The 24,173-nt window shown below is 35.2% G+C and overlaps 1 protein-coding gene across 23 annotated transcripts in view; it reads right to left on the reverse strand.

Moving 5' to 3' along the window:
- The window catches only part of GPHN (gephyrin), a 303,525-nt gene that overhangs the window by 47,131 nt on the left and 232,221 nt on the right, over positions 1-24,173 (reverse strand). For 11 of the 23 annotated variants that reach the window (XR_012628894.1, XR_012628893.1, XR_012628892.1 and 8 more), the window contains 4 exons: positions 23,631-23,672; positions 8,364-8,426; positions 5,964-6,006; positions 2,469-2,606 (listed from right to left, as the gene is read on the reverse strand). Coding sequence is in view for 20 of the 23 variants with exons in the window: in XM_074868128.1 (XP_074724229.1) it covers positions 2,469-2,606; positions 5,964-6,006; positions 8,364-8,426; positions 23,631-23,672 (286 nt within the window). In the remaining 3 variants the exon portion in view is untranslated. The remainder of the gene's footprint in view (positions 1-2,468; positions 2,607-5,963; positions 6,007-8,363; positions 8,427-23,630; positions 23,673-24,173) is intronic. The other 12 variants (XM_074868126.1, XM_074868123.1, XM_074868127.1 and 9 more) reach the window with 2 other exon arrangements.

A 24,173-nucleotide genomic window follows, 5' to 3' on the forward strand; every position in this document is an offset into this window, starting at 1 on the left:
ATATAAGCACTAGCTAAGACCATTCTTATCCTATACCCATTCTATCTCTGTAAGGACATTTTGAAGAGCACATAGTCTGAAAAGCATCACTCTGTTACCGGTATGATAACATTATCAGTATCAACATGAAACTGTTACTTAGTCCATACTTTGAATGGTTTTTAATATTAAAATAAATTACATGGTGAAAGCTTGTCCAAAGCACGTTGCAGCAGGAAATTAGATACACTGTGGTTTTGTCTGATTTCACCATACTTCTAATGAAGAAGTTTACAAATCAGATATATGAAAAGGCTGCTACCTACAGTTGATATAAATATGTTTGCACAAAGACTGGTGTACACATAAAAATAGACAGTGATATTATTTTATGTATCAACATATATGTAGCATGGAGGATTATGCTTATTCTCTGTCTACCTAGAAGAATATTTTTAGTCACATTTTATTAACTTCTAGGGAAAACACAGCTTCTGTCCAAAAACACAACAGCAGCAACACAAAAGTGTTGTGAAACAAGTATGTAACTTTTCATCCAGAAGTGTAAAAGATAGGGAGATGGAGAAAAATGAAAATAAAGCTAAAAGGACAAGAGAATAAGACATTTTTATAGAATCAAGACCAAAAAATGGAAAAGTAACAGGTTATCAATACTTGTTTTCCCCTATAATCAATGCAATCCAAATTCAAGAACTTATTTCTTCACTTAGTTATGTACTAGAGGTTTAAAAAAACCCCCTATTTTTAGTTAAAAAAGAATAATAATGCTACAGTACCTTAACAGTACCTTATATAGCAAAATAAGTACATGCTGTGCTTACATTTCAGGGAGGTACATGCCAGACTTTTATCCTTTATTTCAGGAGTTCACTGTCACATACACAGCATCTATTTGGACTAAATGTACCTACCACTGTGGCTCATCATTATGTCCACAAAGGGCTGTCTTAGCAAAGACATTTAACCAACACTTATCCAAAAAGATAAAACAGCTATGCTCAGGCATTTATGCCTTAAAGCCTTCTTCTAATCTCCACACCATTATGAAAGTGTGGGGTACAATATGTATATTCTTTGTTGATCCAGTATTGGTGCTGTTCTGAATGCAGGATATGCAGCATCTTCTCAGCGATCTGCTTCCTGCTACCAAGGTACAGGGGAGTGCCAGTCTCCACTTGAAGTGACTGAACACACAGGTGTGATTCTACATACCATCTGCTAAATCAGTATATCAAGATGAAAACGTCTCAAATGTTTGTGGCAGCACAAAGATTTGGTGAAGAGTATGAAGACTTTGATCTTTCAAGTCAGAAGACAGAATATCCCAATCGGAAACCATTTGTACCTCTCTGCTATCTGGAGTTCCCCGATGTCCTAAACATTTTGCCTCTTGAGGCTCGAGGTTCCACTATCTCTTCATTCACCACCTTACCTTTGGAAAATCTGGAGGAATCCCTGGAGGAGGTTTCCTCTTCCCTACCTACTTTAGGATTACTTGTCAGCATGCTTCCTGTCATGGTTTTGCTCTGTGCCGAGAACACTCTCCCAGATAATGCCCAGGTCTGGTGTAAGGGGTAGCAGAAGCAAGAAAGACACCTAATAGGCATTATGAACACGCTATTTCAGGAGGGAGGATAGTTTAGTTGAATAAACATGAGAGGTGCCCTGCTAATTCCTTTTAAGGCCAGAAAATGGCTTCACCTATCCCCATTTATTTACAAGTATAGACACAGTTACAAGGTCTGACATTTTGCCTGTAGTTTGGTGCCTTTTAAGACAACCTCACTGTATAAATCAGTAACAGTTACCCTTGATTATAAAGTTTCAATAAATCAAACATTAAATGCAAGTAAACATCAGAAAAGGATCACATGTACTGTTAGAACAGAAAGGGTAATTATGTTGTGTTTATGAGAAGAGGAGGCAAATTCTGGAATGACTAGTAGGCCAAGTAGGATCTGGAAAAACAGACTGAGACGAACTGTTAAAGATATAGACATGGAAAAATGTGACCTGGAATCAATAATCACTTTGATTTGATTATTAATCTCAGATTGGAAAGAGGGTTTAGTGAGAATCTCCCACAGTAAGAGAACAGAGTGAATGATCACAGTACAACCTGCAGCTACTTGGCATCTACAAAAGTTAAATCAACCACTGAGGCAAATGGTGGTTTCTATGTTTTAGCTTTGTTGCACATAACACAGACCAGATGAAAATTCATTTATATATTTAATTAGAATTCCATTACAGATTCCTTCAGGAAGCACTACTGAGCTCAATCAACATTCTCCTGACTTTGAAAGGTGACTTCTGCTCCTGTTATTGGCATTTCCTAAAGCAGTTTCTCCTGGAGAAGGCACTGTCTCAGACACCTCACAACATTAATTAAATAGCAAGTGCTGAAGAAGGTTGTAAAATAAGGGAATAACCACCCTAATCCTCACAAAGAATCCAACTTAAAATACCTCTGTAATTTATGATTTCTGTTCCAAGCACTGGGGTCATCTCCAGAACTGTGATGAAGGCCTTGTCCATAGATGTCAATGGGAAAGGAGACATGCGGTGTCTTCTTGCTACCTTGGTAATGTCAACAGCACTGTGACCTGCAACAAGAGAGCATCAAGTTTATGTATACTACAATGTATAGATGTACACAGTGATGTTCATTTAAACCCCTTTACTGAAATTAATCTGGCACTTTGCTGTAAATTAAATTAGTTATCACTACTGAGCATTTATGTCAGACACTGAGAAGGCACTGTATTCAACTAGAATCAAAAGAGAGATTTAAAACAAAATACCATTTACAGTTGAAAAAGTTCACAAAGGGTATATCCTTACTTGTAATGAAAAACGTACCAGAAGTCTTGATGAGCATAAAGGGATCAGTTAATCAGAAACAGAAACTCTTCAAGATGATGCAGTATTTTACACTGAGGATGATAATCTGAGGCTAACTCAGTTCTATAGACTATGAACTCAGGATGATTCACTACTCATTCTGTTCTCCACAAACACATCCCTATGCTACATGCAGTGCACAGATAAAACATAAAAATGGACACAGTCCCGGTGAGTTTGCAATCCAAGAGTGAGATGAGAGTCAAAAGGTTTGAAAGGAGGATAGAGGGAGGCAAAATGAAATCACTGGACAGTCAGGACAGCAGACAGTGTTTCCAGCAAGTGGGCATCCTACCCATTGACAAGATTTTTAGTCACCATAGCAAAGTGATGTTTAAATGTATCATTTGAGTGAAGGCAGTAGTATAGATTAATAGAAGGTTACTTTTCCCAAGTATGAGGGACCAGTTGGGAGAAAATATAACAGAAGTTGTTTGAAAATTAAGCAAGCAGCATGTTTCATTTCCTGATACTTACTGAAAGAGTAAACAAGCGGACAACAGGCTTTGAAGGATTTTGAAAGTGAAGATAAGCAACTGGAGAAAGGGAGCTATTGCAGGAATACATAAACAAGAGCAACAGATACAAACCAAAAGATTAAGGAAATTACATTTGTAGAAATATCTTGAATAGATTTGCCTAGAACAAGGAGGTATTTATGAGAGCCAAAGTCGATGATGTTCTATATGTAATATGTAATGAGATTCCTAAAGCAAAATAAATTATAGTAAGATAGCATTAACCAATAATAGAAACTAATTTTTAATGACATGATTTTGCTTTGCAGTAGCTTCCTAAATACTTCATTTGCTGCTGCACATGCCTTCAATTTCTGGAAAAAAATACATTATTGCATTAAGTGTAGTCTTCTAATAAAAAATAACTACAAAAATAGTAAACCAATCATGCAATCTAAGTTTTTCCTTTGGAAGTGAAGGTTGCTTAATCTATCTGTATATACAATACTTTTTTCAGCACTGACACATGCTTGTCTCTCTTTGTGGGAGATTGTTCATTAATTTATTTTTTTGCTGTTAATACAGTAACTATCTTTAAGAGGAAGACGTAGAGAGGAATAAAACAGTCCACCTAATTCCAGTCCCAAGAAAGATTCTGAAAGAAATTATTTGAACAATCTCTTTGTGCGTATTTAGAAGATAACATGATGATAAAAGCAGGCACTGCGAATTTGTCAAGCACAAATAATTTCTGACTTAATTCCTTTCCTTAACATAGCAGCTGGCATAGTGAGGAAGAGAAAAACAGCTGATGAGATACATTTTAACTATATTAAGACTTCACACTCTTGAACATGACTTTCTCGTAAGAAAACTAGGGAGAAATGATCCAAATCAAACTACTGTAAGATAAACATGTAACTAGTGAAAAAAGCATATTTCTGGATTTAACAACAGGGATGTCCTTAGCAAGTTTAGATTTTTCATTATTATGCCTGTATTTCCCCATAAAAACGAGGAAAAGGAAAGGAAAGCATTTGCAAGACACAGTCAAACTTCCCATACCTTTCTCTGCATAGAGGAAGAAAGCCTGCTTAGGAGCACCATAACTCCTGCAGGTCCAGCAGATTCCACACAATATATATTAAAAACTTTTTCCTTACTCTATAAATTAAGAAACTACTTATTTAAAAGAAGAAGTTGGAAAAAATGAAGGAAGATGCTAGAAAAAAATACATCACAGCAGTGAAAGCTGGGGAAACTGTGTGGCAGCAAACAACCTTTATGCTATGGTCATTACGTGCTTTAATGTTCATATTTACTGCTACCTAAAACTCACTGTTAGCTGCTTCAGAAGCTACCAGTTCACCTCTTTAACCCTTAAAATGTGAATGAATTCAGAGACTTTGAATATTTTGAATGGTTCCCAGAGTACTACCTTCAGACTCGGAACTCTACGTAATACATGTCATTTGCTTAAGTCAAAGGTTCTGTTAAAATCTACTGAGAAATGCATTCTTCAACAGAGTTTTCTTGAAAATAGATAAAATCCCCTAATCTCTGACAACTTTATTCCAACACCAAAAGTAACACCCAATATTTCTGCAAGGAAAGCCAAGAAAATACATACTCAGAACCAGTGCCCCTTCAGGTTTAACCTAATTTAGCATGAATAACCTTAATGAAGAAAGGAAGAAAGACACATGTGTAACTACTAGCTCTTCTCTCTCCATATTTCTTCCTATAAACAAATGTTAACTCTTCTTTAGAGGTATCGTATATTTAGACAGACCTGGAGACAAACAAATAACTATTTTTTAAATTGTAAAATTACTAAGTGGTACTTTTACATTACAACATTAAATAACTCCTCAGACCTTCCTAAGTTATCTTTCATTAATGTCAAATGTCAGATGGCTCTAAAAATAACTACTTACATTAAGCAGCATTTTGTATGACAAAATAATCCTCTAGCTTTGAAGCAGTTGAATCAATTGTTTGCATAAGGTAGAAAATTCCTTACAGCCTTCTCTCTTATCACTAAACAACTTCCTATTCCTGTTGGTTTTAATATATACACACATGGTGGATCAAACTTTAGACTAGGAAAAATTCCCATAAAACAAAGGAAAGGAACTGTGCAAATTAAAGAACAGTTCATTTGGATCAAATCTGAATTCTTAACTTTTGCATTTTTTTGGTTTGGTTTTATGTAACTCAACATTCAATCTCATGTTCAAGTATGAAAATAAAAATCATATACATTCAACTTGAGAATTTCCATTTTCATTGTCTTTGAGTGTTGATTCTTTTTGCCCATAAAACTTGTGTGCACATGATAATTTACAATACATCACCACAAATGAAGAACAACTTAGAAGAAAAAATTAAAAGGCAACTATCCATTAATACATGAACACTATGAGCTATTTATACTTTTGTTTTCTTTTTGGACTATATTTCACTGTCTTAAGTTATCAAATTTCTTCTGCAAAACCCACTTATGTCCAAATCATATCCTTCTCTTCTCATCTGATTATCATTCACTGTCTTCTGAGCAGTCTTAGTTTATCAATAGAGCTATGAAGTTTCGGTACTTACTTGCTCTGAGGATGTTCTCCTTGCTGCTGCACCGAGACTGGACCTGCAGAGAGAGCACAGAGTCTATGAGCTAACAAGAAGTTAACAAGAATGCAAAATACAGAGATATAATGGGCAAGCTCCTGGGATCTAAGACAGAGGCTATACATATTTTCAGCAACATTCTTACATACTCTACATGAGATAAGTATATTTAAGCAGAAGGGTAGTAGCTGATGGTCAGAATCCGATACAAGCAATTTGATCACCCCCCATATAAACAAGATGGTCTAAGGACAGTAACAGAGTAAAAATCAAAGAACAGAGTGGTTAAAATTATGTGTTAAGCTCCAGTTTTAAACAGAAAATCCATATTTTCTTAAACAATTGTAATTACAGTAACTCTGAATCTAGGTCCTGTTTTATTAGAAAAAACATTAACATAACTATATTATCATGACCTGCTTTAAAATTCTATTATTCATATTTTCAGGTATTATAGAAAGAGTTTAAAATACTCAATTTAGATTATGTTGATTCTGAAGATATTTAATAACACTTCTTTGCAATTGTATAAGTAACTCACAATTGTACAAACAGCTTCTGGCTGGAGCCAGATAAATTTACTCAGTTGTTTCTGTTTGGTTAAAAAAAAATGCTATGTTCAGTATGAATTTTACAGTGCAATTCTACTTTAAAAAGTAACTGTGTGAGAATGACAACTGATTTCTCAACAAATCCTGTTCCTAGATGCTTAGCTGCCACTGTGCTATTCCGGATACATTAGTCTGACTCCAGGGAAATCGGTCTAATACTCTAGTAGCACTGCGTATTTAGAGTTCCATCTGTATACCATGCAGATTTAAAAAAGAATTGGTTTTTTTTTGAAAAATACCAGTCCTGTAAACACAACACAGTTTAAACTTTAGCTATACCGAAGCATCAGCTCTTGTTAATTCTTCTAAGGTTTGGAAAGATAGCACATTGTATACCAACACTGAAGTTACAAGTTTTTAAATGAACTAATTTGAACAGCAGTCTACCTTCTGGTCGGTCAGCTGACTGAACTGGTAACACTTGAATAAAAAGCTTTTTGTGTGGACAAAACCCCAGCTAAAGTAAACTTCACAGGAAGACAAACCTCTGAGGGAGTATGAATGGAATCCTTCTCTTTTTTACTTTACTGACAAATGTATTGTTAAATTTCAGCAAGAGGACTAATAAAGTAAAACCATGTACACATGGTGAAAGAAGTGGAATAGCACAGGTGACGTGAGGGTGTAATTTCCTTGCAGAACATTTGTCTCTGCTGAAAAAGGGAAGGAGTGAATCCAGGTTATCTTTCAAACTACAATTTCAATTTGCAGTTACAGAAAAATTGCCTAGAAAGGGAATATGTATGATTGAATAACTGGTAAAGAATGGTACACACTCAACTCCCAAAAAGCTGTCTTCAGAAAGGAACAACCATTTAAAGCTGAAATCAACTGTACCCCAACTTCTAAACCTCTTTCTTCTGTTCCACAGCAGCTTGCCCCAAATGTATATTCACATAAAAAAATTGGATTCTACAGCGCAACACAGTCTACTTATTGTAATGGAATAACTTATGGAAAGTAATGTTGCAACTTAGAGTGGGTTATGGTGTCCTTCCCTGAAAAAAACTGTTGTTTAAAAAAAAACCCCAAACTGAAAAACCCCAAACCCTCCCTCCTTCCCACCAAAAATACTATACAAGAAAACTGCAAACAAAATATTAATGATGCCCAAATTTGGCCCAGAGTTGTTTTACCAGATTTCAAAGGCATGACATGAACTCTATTTGGAAGAAGTAAATATTTACCTATAATTTACCAAAGGACAAATCTGGACCAAAAAGATGGTATAATGGTAGGAAAGAAAGCACAAAAGAGAGAGAGGCACAGATTGAGAGAGAGAGAGAAGCAGGATGGACGTGGCAAGGCAGAAGATGGTGTGTTCAAAAGGAGACATGGGCCTATGTGTGTAAGACTACTGTTTAAAATGGAAGAGGCTCTCTTATTTCTCACTGAAAACCATATGAAAAGAGAAAACGAGGAATGGGCCTGCTGCAAAATAACCAAGCGATTCAGCAAACTGTGGAATGAAACTCAGTGAGATAACATAGTCCTAAAGAAAAAGGCAAAAAAACCAAAAATACAAAACACAAACATTTGAAACAATCTACTAAAACAAACTAAGTAAAATATGTGATCCAAAGGACACAGATAAAAGCTACTAGAGAAGGAGGAAAAATGTTAGCAGACAAAGACAGTGCTAAAGAAGTAAAATGGAAGTCAAGAGAGAGTCTTCAACAAAGTGGAGGAACAGAAGGAGCCCAAACCCATAGCGCAAAGCAATGTTTGCGAATGGAAAACAGCTCCTTTGAGCAGTAATAGTTACTCTCGAGTTGTAGCCTCTATTCCTCCTCAGTTCATCTTTAAGCCCTTCCAACCTATAGTGGAGCTAGTGTATGGACAAAAACAAGAGATTTATAATGAACAGAGCAGCTGAGATTTGCAGATCAAATCTTCTAATATAAAAGACGTGCTGACAAAGTTTTGCTCTTACAGTGTCCAAATGACAATGGTAACAAAAGACAGCTGGCTTCACACGCAGCCTCTTACAGGTCATTTTTAAAATTCTGTGCACACAGAGGACTTTAAATTTACTTTTTGATTTCTTACATCCAGCCTACAGTTTCCATGTTATCACTCACCTGATGGGCAACATATGCAGTATGAGAAATAATTTGCTTCCCACAAATTTTAAAAGCAGCTGTGGAAGAGGAATCCATGATAATAAAATAAAAAGCTTGATCAGCTAGGCTTGATTGTTTCCCAACCTATGCTCACAGCTGCAGAATACAAACCATGTTTTAACATAACTGACATCAAAATTAGTTATTACATAATACTTCCGTTTAATATGAATTGCACATTGATATCCTAAATGTTATTTTTAAACAGAACTGCAGTAAAATATGATTTTGAATAAAACCCACCAGTTTTCTAACACATACAGTTTTAGCAGCAATGGAGCTTTGTATATATGGGGTCATGTGCTTTAAGTGCCTTTTATCATATTCATTATTTGTATGTTTTACTACTTGGTTAGTTGTGACATTTACGAAAAATCTGTATTCTTTTCACAGCTACTGCTAAGAATCCATATTACATTGCATATAGTACCATGACTGACCGGGGCGAGTGATTAGTACTATTATTTACTATATTTCTTCTCATTCACAGGCAGTTATGAAAATAACAACCTATGGCTGTCTCTCCTTTCACAGGGAAAGTATAGACTTATTGTTTGTCCATTCTACAGACTCTTGGTGCACAATGTACCTTGGCAGAAGATACAGTGGGCTACCAGCCAGGACCATTCCCCTACATAGTTCAGGCAGAATGTAACCAAACCCAAAGCATTCAATTCACATTACTCTGCTTTTTAAGCAAATTGGATTTTATGTTCTTTAGGATATAATTTCACCATGCTGGAATGCAGAGTAAGCTTTCTCCCATAGGCTGAAGTAGTAAATAGAATGTGAAATAAAGTGCTCAAAAATAAATTAAGGGAATGGTAAAATAAAGAGTCCTGCTGACAATTTCTATCTATCAATCATGATTGGTCTGAAAAATGAAATCAATAACTGTAGTAAATTGGATTTATTTAACATGATATGTTTTGCTGCAAATAAAAATCAGTCCACAAAAAAATTTTTTACAAGAAAAATAGGAAAAGACACAAAGAAAAGTTCATGCTACAAGTGAAAAATTCATGTGAAAAATAAAGAAAAAAAGAAAATTGAAAAACCCTTTAACACTTTACCATGACTGTTAGGAAGGGTTAGAGAAAGTACTTACCTTTTTAAAGTCATAACAAGATTAGCACAGAGTATTAAGTCAGCTCTTCATTATGGGAGGTACAATTAAAAGCCATTGGTTATAATAAAACAAGTTGCTACACAGAGATGAAGAGTTTCCAGCCCAATATGAAAAGCTAACTCTTATGGGAGTACATTTCAACTCAATTTTACAACATGAAGAACAATTCAGAACAATGACATCAAAACATGAGTTATCACCAACAGAAAGAGCCCATTTCTCAGGAACACAGAGCCTGTAGGAGGCTAACCCATAACCTTTATCATTTATGGGAAAGCACCTTGCTCCACTTTTAGGAAAGCATGCAGAATGTGGAACCACCAGCAGAAACCCAAACATACATACAGACACAGAGGACTCAGGTACAGCAAAGGGAATGAGTTCGCCAAGCTGTAATGAAGGAAGCAGGGTATGCAAAGCACAGCAGCCATTAACATATTAAGAACTCTTACTCTAACTGTCTCATGAACAACACCAGGCAGGCCTGCTTATGAGATAGTGCACCTACTGCAACTTACTGGTGGTGAGAAAGTGCATAAGTCATATAACCTCTCCTTGAAACTTCGCAGTTTATGAAGACAATTTATTCTCTGTGATGTGGGAAAGTATGCTGCTGCTGCTTTTTTTCTATATGTGATTTATTAGTAATTACATGATGCGAGTTCTGCACAATATACTCTGTGCATGTCATTTGAATGGTCTCTCAAATACTTGCCTGCTATAAATAGATTTCAAATGACATATGATCTAATTTATAAATGTAGGGGTTTGCATAGTGTCTCTTGCCTAAAATACCCTCCCCCCTCCCCCCGCACCGAGAGTGCAACATACATTAATCCATATCAGTAAATAACCACATAAAACTAAACCATGAATAACAATGTCTCAAACTGGTGTGATAAACCTGTAAAAATGGATTTTGGCCTGTTATTCTAAGCAATATACATAAGGTTAAACTAGGAGTAAACCAAAAAATGTAACGAAATACATTGGTTGGTTTCACTAAAAAAAATGTTTTAAATAAAATCTGAAGAACAGAGAATTGCTTTGATTGAATTATTATGGAATATAAAAATGAAGGTGTTAAAAAATTTCATGGGAAAAGTGTTATCTGGAATTGTATACCTGATAAAACGTTCAACAAAGTATTTGAGGATTAAATAATCCTATTACAAGATGCAATCTTCCTATTTCAGGAACACATTCCTATTCAAAAAGCACTTTTACATTGAGCTGAATATGCAAGGTCTAAAGAGTATGCTTTACAGCCATCTGGACTAAAAGTCAGTTCAAAACTACAGAATAATTTTTTCTTGTTATGCTGAGAATACCTCTGAAAGGGAAAGGAAAGTGAGCTCAAGTAATTTGGTAAATTAAGTAGCAGACATTACTCATTAACACATTTTTAAAAAGGAACAGTACTGTTGGCATTCACCTCACCAAAATTTAAATATGAATAACATAGTATTTTACACATGGAATTACTCATCTGGAGTCAGGGGGAAGAAATAAGCAAAAAATCATTTGAAGCCAAAATCATTTTAGTAGCAGATTTTTACCACTTATTACATGTTATGCTTGGTAGAATGGACACTGAACAAAAATCATCTTCAGATCTTGAATATGCCTTTATGTCTTCATCCATATATTACTGAATTCTCTTTTCTGAGGTTTTTCCTAGTCACCTACACTTTACATAAAGATATATTTAATTCTGATCATTGTTTCCCAGTAGACTATGAACACATGGAATTTTATGGTCAGATTATGGTTCATCCTAACTACTGTTCAAACAGGATGGTGGAAGTGGATTGATGAACACATCACAGAAACATGAGGGCTGAATTGATTCCTTTTACAGGAGCAGTAAAAAAAAAATGTTATCCAATATTTGGAACAAAATTAAATGAAAAGGCAAAGGACAGTTTTCTGGGATAAGATGCTCATTAGTCATTTCTCAACAGAAACTGACCTTGTCCTGGAGATGCAAAATCAAAATGTTTATTACTAGAAGAGGGTTCAAACAAAATCTTACACACCAACTGAACTTGCAAGTTGAACATCTCACTGAATGACAAACCAGGAAGAACTACGATACATACGGCAAAAAAGGAGACAAAATAGTAAAGTGCTGGTTTGAAAGCTAATGGGAAAGCAAACTTGCTACTACAAACTGGCAGCATAGGCTTGATAGTTGAGAATAAAAAGAGGCAAAGAGAAAGGAAGTGGGTTTTATTTCTTCAGAGGAATTTAAATGAAACACTTATATTTTATGAGAAAAAAATATGAGCTGGATTTTGTGTTCCTAAGAGTATGGGACAGCATACAGATATGCTGTATGAGTAACACTGGGAAGACAGCATGTTTCTGATATCTTAGAGTGTGTTCAGGGCTCATTCAAGATCATATTGGTTTTGTTCAGAGAAGCAGTATTAATTATAATACCCAAACATGGAAAGAACACGCATCTTGTGTAAGCTAAAGCCCATATTAAATCAAGACGTAAAAATTATTGCCAAACAATTTGTGCACAAACTCCAACAGATATTTTTAACCTGTGCTAACAGAATCCAAGTGGGATTTGTAAGACACAAGAAATCTCTAGGAGCACTGCACTTGGGAAAATCAAAAGTTCCACTACTTGTATTATTAGCTGTGAACAAGATTTTTGTTTGAATGAAAAACTTAAAACATTCACCAAATGCCCTAGAAATACCCCCCAGTTTGAGAAGTAGATAGTGTAAACAAAGGTGAAGAGAATAAATTTTCTTTCCAAAGAGATGCAAGAGAAAGAGATTCCTGTTGTCCTTGTTGTTTGCACAAAAATGGGATTTATTTGCCTATTTTCATACAATCTCACGCCCTGGCAATTTGATTGATGAATCTCTTAGCCTTACAAGTATGTTCTAGATGCCTGAGTTATATCACTTAGCCTTACAAACACGTGCTAGATGTCTGAGTTATATCCTATCTGACCAGCAGTAAGACTTTTTAAACTCCTTTGTCCAGTCCAACCAGCTTTTTAAGCTGCTGTCAATCAGATGGACTAAAAATACCTAAGTGATGTGTAGAAATTCTTGTCCTCAAGCACACCATAAATTACTCTCTAACCCTTGACATACTCTAATAAGGTTGACATTTTAAAAAGTTTCATTTTTATTACAAGTATTTTGCTTTTAAATTAAATTTCAACTATTTTCAAATTTCTATGTCTTGACCCAGCAACAGCCAATTTCAATGCAGCATTAAAACAATGAAATTTCCACATCATTGCAAAAAATGGAAACCATTTTTCTTGAATGGTGTGACTCTCAAAATCAGAATTTTAAAATAAATTCTTCATTCAAACGTAGTCAAACAAAATGGGCAAGTTTAAGCGAAACACAACATTTAGGACATACCACATCAATGTTATGTGTGATACTCTTATTTTCCTTTGACATGGAGGCATTATGATTTCATCATAATGATTTTCAGCAGGGCTTCTGCATGAGACAAGATAAGGCTATTTAATTTTAATCTCCCTGTTCAAAAACTAGTTTCATATTTTACTTAATAAACATTATCCAAACTCTTCTGGATGGGGAGTTTATTTCTTTACAGATTTCTCTGTTGTGCTTGGTTCTACAATATAAAATGTCCTAGTACACATGAAGGAATTTATTTTTACAAAATCTTTGTGAAGCAGAGAGATGACTTGATTTTACAAATGGAAAACTGAGACCCAGAGATATCTAGACTAAATTTAACTTGACATGCCTACAGCTGGATTACAGAATGCAAAGCCCCTTCAGCTGCTACTTATTTCAACTGTATTTGGAGTGCTCAGTATGCATCTCATGAAGGACACACAGAAAATTAGTACCCCTGAAAATGGTGTAAGAAATTCTTCAGGACAAAACATCAATACGGAGACAGAAAATGCAATATAGTCTTCCGTGGTACGCATTTAGGGTTTTCTGCTATGACACCATGTTTTCTGTTCCAGCAGACAGTTGTCTCCTGAACAGAAAGCAGCATAGCTGTAGTCACCATTCACCCCATCTGCTACAACTGGGAAACACAATTCAGTTTTCTTAATATCTAGTTAGTGCCAATGTCTGAATAAATGTTGGTGGGGAATGCACAGAGGCCTGTTTGGAACTTTTAACTTCTGCTGGTTTTGTTCCTACCTGTTCCAAGGCCTATGGGCCTCCATGCCTTTGAGCCAAGGTCTGTGGGAGTAAAAAAGCATCTCTCCATTGACCTTCAAAGGATTTTTAATCAAACTTATACTTGCTAACAAAGTCTACAGCCCATATTTCTTGCCCTGGAATCTCTCTCCCTGGAAGCTGATTAAACAGGTAACTTTCCCTGCATTTCTATGTTAAAAGAATGTGAACACAGGAAAACAGAAACAACAAAATCAAAACAATGATAATCTTCAAAAGCCACAAATCAATTGATCAGTGAATCTTCAGGCCTAAAGAGTCAATAAAAGGCCATCACCCAATTTCTTATGCTTTTAAAGAATCTTTAAAGTTAAATCTCAGCTTTGTCTATTGGCATTTGCCAGCAATTTTAGTTGGGACATTTTTATAGTTATTATCATTCTAAAGTGAATGGTTGGACTACTTTTTTGTCTATATGAGCAGGAATAAAACTTATGTTTCCCCATGTAGTCCAATCAGGATTTCTGCACTGGCGTAACTCCAAAGTAGTTGACTTTGGTTAAGCTTAACATTTTTATTCGAGCTAGGAACATCAAATCTGAAGGGCTTCAAGTACAAGAGCAGAAACTAGTAAATACAGGTAACAATAACTGTATATATGGTGTATATTATATTCACTGATGTAGACAGTATTCAGCCAAAACCTCAGACTTGCACACTTTCAACTATGAAAATCAATAAAGCTCTTTTAAACTAAGTTTCAAACTAGGGAGCAACAGCTGTGAGGAAAATAAAGCTTCAGCGCGTGAATCCATATGAACAGTAAATACCAGTACAGTGATATTTACTGTAGGAAGAGATAGGTTTCTGCCTTTGAATTGAGAAACACAGACTATATTCCTGTAAGTAGAGTCCTTAAAGTGAAGTCAGATTCATCATGGATGAACAACATTTCAGAGGGTTCATAAGCTATTGAAAGGAGAGGTTGGAATTGAGCAAATGCTGCCCTGAGAACTATACTATCGAACTCAAGTTAGAAATTGTTTTTGAAAGCAACCAGAAATACAAATGTGGGAAGAGGATTTGCATTTAGGATTTTGCTTTGAGCCTCTAGAAGCTCAAAAGGGTAAGATTCCTTTAGTGCTGCCTTGAATTTGACAGTCCGGATTGCAAGGTCTAGCACAATGGCAACCACAAGCCTGCCCACAGCAGTTATGTGCCTGAGAAAGAGAATATTAATTTGGCTGGGCTTCTAGCACCACTGAATCTTGGAAATTCATAGAAGAGAAGGGATATGGAAAATACTGCGAATAAGGACATTCTTTCTCCCCTCCAACTCTTAAATGAAAAACTGTATGGTAATTACGCTTAGCAAAAAACTTCTTTCCATGCACAAAACTGCATTTGAAAAATGGGAAAAATAGGAAGTAATGTAGAAAGCACTTATGGGATCCCACTGACATTTGAACTGTATGTTACTGGTACTGACACTGCTATGTATGTAATTTGATTTCCATGTGTTAAAACAGACACTGTACACTAGAGATACATGTAGATTAGGTCACGCATATGGCATTTTACATCACCAATTACTCCAAAAGCCATTAACAACAATATAACAGAAACTTTGATCTACTCTGATTTATTATTATTTCAGACTCTAGACAAATTTTCCACAGATTCTATTACTGAAGCTAACTCTGAAGAGCTAGATTGCTTTGGGAGCTGAACCTAGACAGCAGTTGCACTGAGTGTTATTACTGGTGTAACAGAATACAAACTAGTGTCTGGCTTCTCAAACAAACTGATTTAAGTAGTAAAACCCAAACAAATAAATGCTAAATGTTGTATGGTGGTGAGCAGCTTGCTACTGGATTAAAAAGAAAACAGTGGTTGTCTAGAAAGAAAATCTTACAGTTATATCTAATCAAGCCAGTTTTGATTCCATACAGTCCAAGGTATGGTACAGCACAAAAAAAAACTGAAAAAACCCCTTGCTTAAATGGATATAATTATAGAAAAATAATGACAAGACTGACTTTGGGAAATGCAAATGTAAATTACATACATGAGTCGAAAGTATAACCAATCAAAAGGAAAATGACATTGATAGCTCTCTGACTTGATCTAATTTGTTTCATAAAGGTTTGCACAACTATGCCATAAGGCAGGGTGAAATGTCTCCCTATTTTGTGCAAGAAGAAAGGGAAAAATTCAGAGATAGAAATTTAAAATTGAAATATAATGACTCGACTTATCTTGAAATAAAAAGCAATGAACTTTAAAGTTCCAAATGGGGAAGGATGGCAATAATTTCTGAATTACTTGATTTCTGGAATACAGAAATGTATATAACATTACCTGGAAAATAGCTGTGATTTTATAATTCAATTTCTTAGTGCCTATCCTTCCTAATAGACACTTTGAATTTTATTTATTCTTTCTCTGATAAATGCAGAGCTGGGAAGCATTTTAGCAAAATAAAAATCAACAAAAAGCATTACAATTTTGATAAATTGAATAGATAAGGTTTAAACCAAAATCTGCAATATGAAATGAGATGCCATTCAAAGTCCCAGTTTTTACCACTCTCCTGAATGTTAAATAGTTCTCTGTAAATGAACTTAGTGCTTGAACTGAATAGTAGAGAACAAAAGAATAAGTGCAAAACTTAATAAAGGATAGTTTTATTTGACAGAAGTCACAAGGTAAGTACCATGCACAGAGAAACTGTAGGACTAAGTAAAATTTGCTTGTATTTTGAATGTATGAACTAAAAATGGATCTAATTTGAGATTCAGCAGTGGGCAAATGAAAGTAAATTGTATTTGAAGTACAAATACAGTAACATTTTGCATTGAATTCTTAAAAATTAATTTTATTGTGAACATCTAAGATGGCATTCATGGAAGTTATTCAGATATACCTTGATCAGATTATTGCAATAATCTACTCTCCTTCCTGAGGTAACTTGAAGTTTTGCCATACTTTCACTCATGAGCTGTCATGAATGCCCTTCTTGACATGACATCTAGTTCTTGTAGCAAGAACAGTTCTCTATTCTGGTATGGCAGAGTGAATGCTACAGAAGATATCTGGTGCAGCTACTGATACCAACAAGAAGAATGAAGGTAGAACTAGTAAAGCTATTTTCTACGAATAAGGAAACTAGATAATAATTTTCATAAATTTTTACATTTTAATGTACCCTGAAGAAACCACGTTTCTCTAAAAGAATTTTAATCCATTCATTTTTCTTAAGCTTAGAGTAAGGTAGTAAGCAAAATGCAACAGGAAAAATGTAATTCTTTAAATGGCAATTGCCAAATAGAAAGTGTTGACCTCTTGTTCATGTTTGAAAGAGAAATACATAAAAATTCGAATTTTACTTAAAAAAGCATTGTTCTATTAGCAACTGCAAAAAAATAACACAGAAAACCAGGACTACATTGTACCAATATAATTGGACAAAACCCAAATGATTAGTAGATCCTTATTGGCTGTGTTATGTTCATTTATTTCTGAAGTGTAGATATCACAGATACGTATGGTTTTTTAATCAAGATATTTTTCTGTTTTCAAGCTGAGGATCTTGTTAAGGACATCCCTGGCAAGTTAAATAAAGCCATGACCATAAACAATATGAAAATCTCATCATTCCCTCTAATGAACAGAGTGAATTTGGAAAAACATGATTTCAAATTTCAAAGAGGATCTCTACAAAGCATATGGGGTTCATAAGGCAGTGAGATAGGCAATCTCAACTTCATGTAGCAATTTTTCTTCAATGGATCAGCATATTGATGTCACATGAACCAAATTCTCTATCTGCTGGACTTCTGCCTGAAAGCATAGATGAGAGAAGAATCACTTACATTTACTTCATTTTCTCTCCCCTATCCAAGGCATAGCCTTAATTGTCTAAGAGCAATCTTTGTTTATGCCATGAGAGTGATCTTGTGTTAGAGGAAATAAAGGCACAGGCCTACTCTTCTTGGTCATGGTCTTCCATCCCCTGAAACACTTTTTCACTTGAATTATGTCACCCTGTGGTTGTAAGGGTTGAATGACATTCTCTATATTGAAAAAATAAAACCCAAAATAAAAATCTCCAGCTGATACATAGACCAAAAAGTTTACAAAACAAAAAGCAAAGAATAAGGAAATCCCGTTCCAGAAATTATTGTGTGTGACTGATTTTTTCTGTGCTTTCCCTATTTATGGGATATATTCATATTACAGAAGTGGAAGTTAATTGATGTAACAAAATATAAACTTTGTGCCACTCTAATGAAGTTTGTGCATAATATGTTTTCAAAAATGTACAAGTCAAGGGCATAAATATTGAGTACAAAACCAGCCTAATAATCTGACCAATAACAAAACCATATAATTCACTCATTATACTGGAAGTCTAAAGACCCCCTATGGTGTTTCAAATCTATTTACATTTTTTAGAATTATGACAGTTTTCTTGCTGTTATTCTAATGATCTTCAAAAAAGGTACTAGAGACAGACCTTTAACAATATGCAATTTAAGTTTCAGACATTGTACTACAATTTTCCTTTATATTAAAATATTTCCATAATTATAAAACCAATACTGACATCAAAGCATTCCAGGGTGCCAAAGAATTGACTGAAGACCTCTTCTGTTATTTGACAATTGCACAGTCAATTATCACAGCTGAATTCATTCTTCTAGATTTTTTATCTGGCAAACTGCGTCTGGGAAGTTTTAAGTTACAGTATCAGAATAAACTAACTCAAAAATTGCATTAGTTGTCTCACTGGCTCGAAAGATAGAGAGCCAGAAAAGCCTTCTGGAAGTCCTGGACACAGAATTTGCAGGTAGGCAGCAAATTCAAAATGCTGGGTTTACTGTGCACACATTAAGGATGCTCTTGAATCTGACTGTCAAAAGTAGTCCCTCTGCCCTTAAGATATAAGTGGTTTACCCATCCTCAAATCAGTTGTGCTGTGTAGTGCAGATTTACAGAGGAACTTAACAGCATATACCTAAAATTGAATTCTAGGTTCTATGCTGGTGGTAAACACCTGAAAGTCAGAGTAACAGTTCTTGGTCTTTCAGCACTGCTTTTTATTCAAACTAGCCTAAGTAGAAGGAGAAACAGTCGTCTTACGCCGCTTTAGTCCTAAAGAACAAGATTCAGTTATTACAACATTTTGTAATGTATACTATATAGAATACTTTAGAGCACTTAAAAATCTTTCTGCAGTCTCTGAATGGGCTTCTGAAATCAATTACCTGTTGCAGGAAACAGTATTTCCTCTTGTTCTCTGAATACTGTTGATACTTAATTCCCTGCACTGGTCTCTCTGTTCTTGTATTATCAGGTGAGATAATACAAGTCTCTGTTGTTTTATTAACAATGCTAAGTATACAGTCATATCCTATCAATCAGCATGCAGCCAATACATATTCCAAAACTATTTTTATGGAAATAATGTACTTTGTGGGAGAGAAAACTAACATAAAACTTTGCAGATCTTTCACAACACAAGGCATCATGTTCTAACCACTCCATGAGGCTAATTAAAACATATGACAGGTTACAGATCTGAGTGTCTGTCTCTCTGAAAAACTTGATTTTTTTTTAGAGAGCAGGTGATAGCACTGCAGTAAACATTTCTCTGCCACTATATTTTCAACAAGCAGATCAATAGGTTTCCTTCATTACGCTTTTAGCCAAACACATAGCACATGCAGAAGCCAGAGAAGAGGGAAAGAGAGAGAGAGAGATATTGATGCTGGTAATAAAAAGTCTGAGATACAAATGAAGATAAAAAATGGGGCCATTGCATAATACTACCTAAGTGTAATTTTACAAATTAGGAGACTATGATATTAATCAGTCAATCTGTTAGTTTTACATTGTGTACAGTATTTTTAAGATACAAGCTGAAGTCAGACTCAGACTACTTCTAAAAATGTAAGTGAAGCCAATCTGATTTAATAATTTCTTAATAAATTACTATGTTTTGTAACAACTGGAAATAAGTGAATTATAGATATATTACACACATACTATACTGCACAACTGCTAAGTCAGCATAATTCCTAATTAATATTTCTGCTCTGAAAAATCATTTAAGTAGTCTTGTTACATTTACAAAAATTACAGACATGAAGCTAACTGGTTTTCATGAAGGGGGCAAAACTTTATTGCATATTGTGAAATTCAAAGAGAATATTAATTTATATTTTATCATGATACCATTTTAGAGTGTTAAAGCTTTACTCCTCTTGCCACACAGGACTAACTTTTTAAAGACTCACTTTGATTTAACTGAATTGAACCAAAGACAGCACCGCATTCTAGACAAGTGAAATTGTTAAGGTGCTGACTGGGACTAAGTAGATATATAGTACTACTACCCTATAATGCCCGGAGTTCAACAAACTATGAAAACCTTTCTGTAATTAAAGGGAAGCAGAAGCTTTTAAAAACTTCCTGCCCATTCCTCTCAAATAAGCATCAGCTGACTACATCCACAGTTTCGCCAGTGCAACTGGTGACAATAAAAAGGAACAGGTATAAAGAAGCTTTTCATAATTATTGGACTCAGATGAAATATAGCCTCTACAAGGATGTTTTCTATGAAAAAAAGTCAGGCAGAAAATTCCACCTCAAGTTCTTCACAACGCAGAATACACAGATCCCAAGTTCCTCTTGGATTTCAGAAATTGTTTATATCAGGTTATCTTTTCTTTTATCTTTGCTGTACCTTTGCCAGAAGGCACGCTCAGCTGAATTCCCACAGCATTGATTCCATTTCTCTCGTCTATGTGTTCCTGGAGTCCTCTGAAGGTCCAAAGCTATTTGATGATGAGTTGGACATACAAAATTAAGAACTTGGTGCTTAAGAATCAGTTTAAGAAAAATAATTTATTGGAATAAGAACCACAGAAATAGCTGTAGACACAAGAAATAACCTTGAGATCCTATCAAAAGTGTGGTCCTTTTTTCCCCCCTGGGTATGAGACATGCAATACAACATTACTCCTTTTCTTCCCCTTGATCAAAACTAATGTAAAGCTTTTGGACTCGATTTAACAATACCTCAGTTTGGGAGATTTTCTATCATATCATTTAGAGCTCATGATATTTTTTACTTACAGCAGCCTTTCCTATTTTCCAAAATAATGGCAGATGACATTGAACATTACTGGACACGCATCCTGACACTAAGCTGTGTTTCTGAATGAAAAGTGTCTTACAAAGTTAGAAACTACACTACAAATCCTTTATGGACCCCAGAGAATCTCCAATCCCTCCTTGACTCTTCAAATAGCTACATTAGCCACAGAGATCTTCAGTTTCAACTGATTTGTTCCTTTGGATCTCTCATTGGCTCAAAAGGTCTGTTCAAAAATACATGGTGCTATCCTGCCACCAGAGAAGAATGTATCCGTATTTTTTTTTTTACATCTTCAGTTAGCAGTTTAAAAGAGGGCAGTCTAGGTCTTGCACTGTATGTTTCATAAGCATGAAATTCTGATCAGATGGAAATTTTTTAACTGCATCACAAGATTCGGTTCACCAGGCAGCCAGGTTATCTGTATTTCAGAGATGAAGATCTTCCCTTTGGACAGAGTATAAAGGATGAATTGCTTGCATAGTCTCACTATGCCACCTTGATACTTCAGCTAGCAGACTCTTTACTACAAATTGCAAAGTCAGCCTTTGTGGACACTGTTCACTAAGTTTTCATGCACTTAATACTCCAATTTTCTTCTTCAATTGTGGTAGAATCTAACTATTCCAAGATCACTAATTGGTACTACAGCCTGATAGCTTCGGAGAAGGCAAAATAGTTTTTGGAATCTGGTCAAGCAGGAGACCCATACATGTTGACAAGTCACCAACTACAGTACCTTGGCTTGTATTTCTTTCAAAGGCTGTGATCCCTCCAGAATGTGAAATGGGCCAATGGCTGAAGTTGCAGACAGAGCAAGAGTCTGGTTTCCCTGGAAGCGGCTTATTTACTTCATAATCCATAACAGCATGTTCACCACTTTTGATGATGTGAACTATGATAGTTGGATTCTTTGGAAACAAAGTGTCATCAAGCTGAAATGTCTGCTGTTCCAATGCTTTTTCTTAATTTCATATGGATCATTCAGAAGAATGGGTGGTTGAGTGAGGCTGGCATTTGTCTTGCATCTGTAAGCACTAAACTTAATTTCTTGCTCCTGTATTAGCTTAGAAAAAAAGGTGTCTTTGTGTATGTACAAAGTACAGTATTATTTATTCCATATTGGTGTTTTGATGATAATCATGATAAAAACATTGAGGCTTTCATATACAGTAACAAGGCCCAACAAACTGCAGAATATGTATCAGGTGCATTTAAGAAAACATACTTGATTAAAATGACTTGTGTCCTGGTGAAGCCAGACAGCAATTATTTATCTATGACAGAAAACCTGATAAGCATCTTTCTTCTTAAAAACTTTTTTATAAGATCTTTTGTCTGTTCATACACTGAAACTAAGAAAAAACTTTCTATTACTAAGGATAAGGAAGTGCTAGGGAATGATTGCTTGAGAAACTGAAGCTTTTGAGAATGAATTAGACACGTATCAGCAAGGTATTGCTTACCCATAGATCTTCCTGCTTAGGGACAAAGTGACTGAGTAGCTGAGCTCCTTGTGTTTGCATTTTGTATGATGCTCATTAATAGAACATTCACATCAGGTCTAGAACTTGTCCCACAGTGTGAGATTGAGTGAACTGTCATCTTTTTATGAGATCTTGTCAATCTTAAAGGATTCTTTTAAAATACAGAATAAATAACTGTATGTGCTCAAGATTGATTTGGTATTGCAGAAAACCTCAAATCCCTCTTTTTGATACTCATCCATTAATCAATTATAATAATATCCTGAGTGGATCATGGCATTAATTTGACAGTATTTTATAAGTTCTGTTTTTATCTCATGATGTTGTGAATTCTAGTTTATCTTAACGTCTCTCTCCTTTTTTCTTCCCCAACCTAATTACAATTGAATGTATTTTCCTTTTCAATTCTTGCTAAGATGCTACTATGCCTTATTATAGAAGATTAGCATGAAACTGACATGGAAGTATTTACAATTGTATATGCATTTTGTCAGGTAGTGACCCAAGCCAGAGCTTTGGGAATTAATAATGATCTTCAGATATCATGAACCCACCAATATCTAGGCAGGTAATTAGTAGTCATAATATGATGGCCATCTTTACAGAGTCTTTCCAGTTTCAGTGACTGAAAATGTGTCAGACTAACCACTGAAGCATTTTGCAGCCTGGACATCTGTAAGTTTATTATTTTCATTTTAATGTAAGAGATGATTAAGGATGCTTTTATTATATAATTTATGCTCCTATGTTATGTAGCAGTTGCCTAGCTAGACTACTCATCATGGTGGTCCCAGACTAGTACAGTCATTTAAAACTACACTGAACATGGTTGCAGATTGATCATGCAAAATCTGCCCCCCCCAGCTGATTTTTCCCCACTTGTGCACAGTGCAATGCGAAAAAAGAAAGAAGTAAATAAAACCAAAATAGTGTGATGGGCGAGCAGGTCGACTGTGTGAGAGAACACGTGCAAAGTGTACCTCAGAAACACTATAGGTGGATGAGCACGAAGGGAGTCGAGCCTGGTTGTGCAGTGGGGAAAAGAAAACATTGTTAAAAAAGAAATGGTGGCACAGTAAGGGTCTCAGAAGGTTTTCTGTATAGGTGGTTCCAGCACTGAGATAGTAGCAGGGTTTCATTAAGTCATTAAGTTTCCACGACCAGCTATTTCAGAAACTCCAAATTTATGTCTTTTAAGGTGGAAGCTTCTTAAAGGAAAAATAAAAAAAAGGTACTGCATTTATAAAATAAAACTAATAATGAATCTGAAGACAACTATCAATCCTTCCTCATCAATCGTTCTTCCTCTATATAACTGACAACACTATCCTTAGGACAATAAGGTATTCTAGGATGATGCTTTACCAATCTCCTTCATTTAAAACTATTAGTTTTATTCTAACTCTGCAAATGGTAAAATGTGAAAACCCATCAGAAGCCCTATTCTTCCCTGTATATCTTTATGTTTTCAGATGCTCAGAACCAGCACTTTGACAATGAAAGTTTTTCTTCAATTTCACTGC

Source organism: Strix uralensis, chromosome 4 (genome assembly GCF_047716275.1).
Source record: "Strix uralensis isolate ZFMK-TIS-50842 chromosome 4, bStrUra1, whole genome shotgun sequence".
NCBI classification, from domain to species: domain Eukaryota; kingdom Metazoa; phylum Chordata; class Aves; order Strigiformes; family Strigidae; genus Strix; species Strix uralensis.